Source organism: Odontomachus brunneus, unplaced genomic scaffold, assembly GCF_010583005.1.
Source record: "Odontomachus brunneus isolate Ranch 3 - 2012 unplaced genomic scaffold, Obru_v1 Obru_scaffold_071, whole genome shotgun sequence".
NCBI classification, from domain to species: domain Eukaryota; kingdom Metazoa; phylum Arthropoda; class Insecta; order Hymenoptera; family Formicidae; genus Odontomachus; species Odontomachus brunneus.
The window spans coordinates 1,387,994-1,393,541 of record NW_022639521.1 but is presented as its reverse complement, the minus strand read 5'-3'; the positions used below and the strand labels follow the sequence as shown (position 1 = coordinate 1,393,541).

The window sequence follows — 5,548 nt, the reverse complement described above, 5'->3', positions numbered from 1 at the left end:
GAGAGGAGAGAGGAGAGAGAGAGAGAGAGAGAGAGAGAGAGAGAGAGAGAGAGAGAGAGAGAGAAGCGGCGTCACGTATACAAAAAGTAGTTATCTGGTACATCTTAGCTTGCGATTTAATACAATTGAAGATCTTTTTTATAGTAACACTGGCCGTTGTTCATAGGTACATATTTTGCTACTAATATCCTTTGAAGTAGGGATACATGGATAAGGCCACAACATATATCTTCCAGTAGCTATATATAAAAGTAACAATAATAGTATTAATAATGTCCTTCAAGCAGTCATCAGATGAACATCTATTCCAGTAAGTATCTTTATATATCCGCAATTTGCCGAGTATTGTGCGTTATTTGCAAACCATTCTTATACAGAAAATATCCCTAAACAGCAATTCTACAAAGATATGGCAACTTCATTAGCATACGAAACATCTTCGCAAGTAAGACCAGCTGCAAATTACAATAGCTTTTTCCATCCGAATCTTTGCCATGTTTGCAAAGAAGCGAGTTATAATTTGCTAGAATGTGCTTCGTGCCACATGATCTCTTATTGTAGCGCCTACCATATGACGCTGCATAAAACACAGCACGCAGAAATTTGTAGCGCAATAGTAAAACTATGTTCGTCCCGAAGAGAAAACATAAAAGATTTTCATGCTGAAACGCCGATGGAATGGGTCAAATTCAAGAACCAAAACATAGAAGATATCAGTAAAGAGCTAAAGCGCGATTTGCAGCCGTACGAAAAGCAAATGTTCTTGTTCCCTAAATCGTGTTTCATTTGTTACAAACAGAAGAACCTGCTTCCTCCTTGCCAACAATGCTCATCCGTTAACGTATGCGAGAAGCATCCTGTCATGTTTCATGATTGCTTATTTTTGAGGCAGAGTTACGAACTGGATTCGAATAATATGTGGCCTGATGAGGAGAGAAAGAAGAAAATTTTTGAGGAGTTCGTAGAATATAACATAATATATTATCCAAACGTTAAAACTTTTATCATAGAAAATATAAGAGATGGGTTGATACGTACATCTCGATATTTATGCGAGGCTATTATTCATCTGTCTGAGGATTTGTCCGGACCGCTGTCACTGATACATGCCATGAACTCCGCAGGTATATACAGAATCGCTTCATCGAACAAATCCTATGTTATTCATATCCTAATCGAAACACCTATGGACAGGCGCACTGTACATGCTTGGGAACTCTTGCTTCATGAATTTTATACAATTTCATCGTTATCAATTGAAGCGATAGGAAAAGGATTGCTATCTGAAGATTATACACTACAGCTTTGTAGAGACTGTACATCCGAGAAACGAAAAATTCATTACAGAAGTCATAACATGTTTTATTACCATTATGCGAACCTAAGGAAATTATATAAATTTCCAAACTTGATTGTAGTATTTAATGTGCAGTTGACTAATAAGGATGACATAAGAGCACTTCAATATCACTGTTGTCCGTTACTTATGTTAGCTCAGACGAAAGAGAGGGCTGAAAATAATATGATACAAATATATGAGGTATTGAGTAATTTGGAAACCTCTCCGACGTTTCCGGGTTTTCATGTTTATAAATTAAATAGGTTTGCGTCGATTAGGCCATACAGAGATTATATGACTGGTAATGTAATGTTCCCCAACAAGTATTTAGTATACTATAAGAACTTAGAGTCAAACAACTCAACAGAGAGTAGCAGTAGTAACAGTAGTAACAGTTGTAACAATTCTTACGAATAATTGTATGTATCGTCACTTGAGTAAGAAAATTGTATATCATATATTCAGCATTTTTTTCACGTGTTCCGAATATTTTAACGAAGCATGATTTTGAAAAGCATCAATACTAGTAGTTTTTTTCTTGAATGTTATCGTTTCTGTATAAGGGAGCCAGTTAAAACGAACATTGGTAATTAGTAAATAATTGTATCGTTACTCTGTTTGCATCTTTAGAATCATATATGTAAGATAGATTATTGCACATTTTTATTGGTTATTTTACGCGGACTAGTAGTTTTTGCCGAAAGGATATTATATACTTCTTATACATTACATTTTACGTAGTCCTTTCATTACATTTTAAGGCATCTACTATAAAGGTTCCATTATAAAGTGATACCTTATATATCTACTAAATATCTATATATTTATTAAATTTGATATCGTATTAAAAAATCTCAGATGAAATTTGGAAGTGAAGAATTTCAAAGGAAACATATGTAAAAATACTATTGACTTGACCTTATGGTGGGCGCGCTAAAGTTATTTCAAAATAAGTATGAATTTTTTAATTAGATTTACATGGTCTTTTAACACAAATTATCCCCAGAGTAATTCTGCGTATAAAAGTACTGAAATAAAATAATCGTAAAGTAAATACTTTCCAAGATATTTTACATGTTTTACATATTTTTATCTTGACACTTTTCAGAATAATATATAAAATATCTCGTAAAATATTTACTTTTCAACAATCTCAATTTAACGCTATTGTATGATGAATAAAATCAGTTATTGTAAAAAATAAATAAATCTTAAAACAAATTGTATTACTTTATGTATATTCATGAATTCACCAGAATTAATCCCTCGATCGATTTATGTTGTCATTTTACATATAAATATAAAAGTATTGAGATAAAGTGTCGAAAAAAATGAATCTTTATAAAAGAAAAAGACGCCGAGTACGTATCAAAACAAAAACTGCAAAACGAAAAGTACATGTTAACTTAAACAAAGTGTAAATGTTTTAAATTAATTATGATAAAAAAAGAAGTACGATTAATATAATATAGCAAGTACGTATATTTAAGTACTTATTATACATAAAATTATATGATAAGTATCAATATTATTAATAACTGAACGCTGAAATATCCAAATATCAAATTGAGAAAAACTTAACATCGAGGATTAAAAACTTGGCGTGCTCCAATTAATACATCATTCTTCAATATAAATATTTATAATGCTACTAATAATTTATATACATTATTAAAAAAAATACATATACATATTCACTATGGAGAAATCTATATTAATGTTTCATGAATTCAAGACTGTGTGTCGCCGTATATAGGAATGACTTTTCTGTATGAATATATTTATAAGTTTATTTATGAATTTATTAATTGGGGCACGCCAAGTTCAACATTCAATTATTAATATTATTGATACTTATCACGTGATTTTTTGTATAACAAGTATATATTTATTTGATTTATTATATTTGATTTATTATATATTGGTCTTACTTCTTTTTTTATTATAATTAATTTAAAACATCTACACTTTGATTAAGTTAACATGTACTTTTCGTTTTGTAGTTTTTGTTTTGATACAAACTCAGCGTTTTTTTTCTTCTGTAAAGACTGTTTATGACGATCTCATTGCTTTTTGTATGGATTATTTAGGTACAAATCTTATTACATTACTTTTTCAGTAAAGAAAATGTATGGATCTTTTAAATTTCGTGGTCAACTACATTTTTTTATTGTGGAATTAATAATTGAAATCCATTTTGTATGCTTACTACGCACAACGTTTGTATAATATCCATTAGTTAGATTTTCACCATTGTGGAAAACTGCACTAACAATTTTATATATATCTGTGCTTATACGTATCTTTGACGTAGATATACCTTTAATTTTTAAATATGTGATTTTAAATGTTTTGTTATTAGCAGTTTTAAATAACTATAATTTTAAAATAAAGATATTTTTTGTTATTATTATTTCATTTTTCTCAATTATACTAAGTTTTTTCCACAATAAGTATATACTTTTTCACTATTTTTCCAACTTGTAAAATTGTATTCTATTAATTCTTGTAAAGTAATATGGTAATGTAATATGGTTTTTCCAACTTTTCTGGCCATTGAAGTAATAGAATATGATTTGAATAGGATCTCTAAATTTGTGACACATTTTGTTACTATAAAATTTTCTTGGTGTAGTAATGTATTTTTTCCTTTAATGTGACTTTTGAAATTCTATACGTATACACGACACAAACTATAGATCTTCAGTACTGGCAGTGAGAATATCAGAACGCTGTAGTAATCATTTAACTTATTGAATTTATGGATAAAATTGTTTTATTTTATTTGTGAGTTTACGCTTACGAGTTTGATACAGAGTTTGGGACACATTTTTTCCATTAAAAATTAGGACATCTTGATGTCCTGTCTACATATAATTATATACTGATTGATTATTTACCAAGCAAGCGACTAAATTTTGTAATCGTATACACTATCTTAAAATTTAATAGTTTTTTAATGTTAAATTATGGAAAAATATCATTTATCAGTTTGGAAAGATTTCTTATATATCCGCGATTCCGCGTAGAGACCGATTTATTATTGTGACGAGAGCAAAATTACAAGTTAAGAGGACATAATATTTGTCGGATGCTCAAGTACACATTAGCTTCTCGATTTTACCATTGTACCATTATTATTTTATACATATTATTTGTCTTTATGCAAATAATTATAAAAATTTATGTTAATTTAATTATAAAAATTCATATTAAAATGAAAATTCATGTTCAAGAGAAATATATACTGGCCGTATTCATGATATTAATAAAGAATTTGGAGCATTATTTGTTTCTAAAATTTAATTATCTAATTTTGTAATAATCATTTGATTGCATGTGGAAGATTTGGTGAAAAATCATGCTTGTGCATAGTATTAGGTAAACTAAAGCAGTCGAAACGTTAGATAGTTTCATAACAATGGTAATATTATTCGTAAATATTAACGACGTATAGTTGAGTCCTTTTCATAGATCCATTATGAAAACATTAATGAGTATATGTATAAAGTTATATTATTTCTTCTAATACAGAATTGCTAGTATTATACATTTGTTAGTTAAGTAATTGTGGCGTACATTATATGTTATATATTTGCAATCTCTCACGAATAAAGACGGTTGAAATCCTTTAGTACATGAGAGACTTGTTATTGTTTTTTTCTCTTGTACAGACAAATAATTCTCTACCCAAACATTATTCTCCACAATTTAAACAATTAAAGGTATATTTAGACTGTTTTACTATGAAATACGTCAAATGTTTCATTACACAATAGTAATTAGATGATATATTCGGGAGCATATATTTTAACAAAAATATTATATTGTATGCTTTCGTGCTATGTGCTCTTCAAAATTTGTTTACTATACTCTTTGTGTTAACGAACGTCTAGTTCGTTATATCTCTAAATACAAATCGCAATGTCAACACACTTCTCGATGTACGCAGAACACTTGTAAACTATTATTGCCAGAGTCGAGCGACAGGTCAATCTAATGTTGGGTTAATAAATAGGCGAGTTAATAAATGGGATTATATCTTTAATGTCGATAGTTTTATGTGTTGGGAAATATCTGTGGTAATAATTTCAGAGAAATTCAACAGTGTTGGAGTAAAACATAAGAGAGAAGGGAAAAGGAGAGGGAAGAAGGAGAGAGAAAGGAGAAGAGAGAGAGAGAGAGAGAGAGAGAGAGAGAGAGAGAGAG

The 5,548-nt window shown here is 29.4% G+C and overlaps 3 protein-coding genes across 13 annotated transcripts in view; 2 read left to right on the top strand and 1 right to left on the bottom strand.

The window, feature by feature from the left end:
* Nucleotides 1-5,548, bottom strand: part of LOC116846861 (four and a half LIM domains protein 2) — a 642,247-nt gene that overhangs the window by 169,917 nt on the left and 466,782 nt on the right. The window lies entirely within an intron of this gene.
* On the top strand, nucleotides 148-2,271 carry LOC116846866. 4 transcript variants are annotated; one of them, XM_032821246.1, is made up of 3 exons: nucleotides 151-310; nucleotides 378-957; nucleotides 1,125-2,271. In XM_032821246.1, exons 1-3 carry the CDS (start codon nucleotides 295-297, stop codon nucleotides 1,228-1,230), a joined length of 702 nt encoding a protein of 233 aa, XP_032677137.1. In that variant the 5' UTR covers nucleotides 151-294; the 3' UTR covers nucleotides 1,231-2,271. The 4 variants fall into 4 exon arrangements, with proteins under 4 accessions (XP_032677135.1, XP_032677137.1, XP_032677136.1 ...); XM_032821245.1 differs by having other exon boundaries at nucleotides 165-310; nucleotides 378-1,124; nucleotides 1,195-2,271; XM_032821244.1 differs by having other exon boundaries at nucleotides 148-310; nucleotides 395-2,271.
* LOC116846863 overlaps nucleotides 4,932-5,548 on the top strand; it is a 12,229-nt gene continuing 11,612 nt past the window's right edge. For 3 of the 4 annotated variants that reach the window (XM_032821239.1, XM_032821234.1, XM_032821240.1), the window contains exon 1: nucleotides 4,971-5,064. In XM_032821239.1, coding sequence (XP_032677130.1) covers nucleotides 4,978-5,064 — 87 coding nt within the window. In that variant the 5' untranslated portion in view covers nucleotides 4,971-4,977. Of the gene's footprint in view, nucleotides 5,358-5,548 lie in introns of all 4 variants that reach the window. The other variant, XM_032821238.1, reaches the window with a different exon arrangement.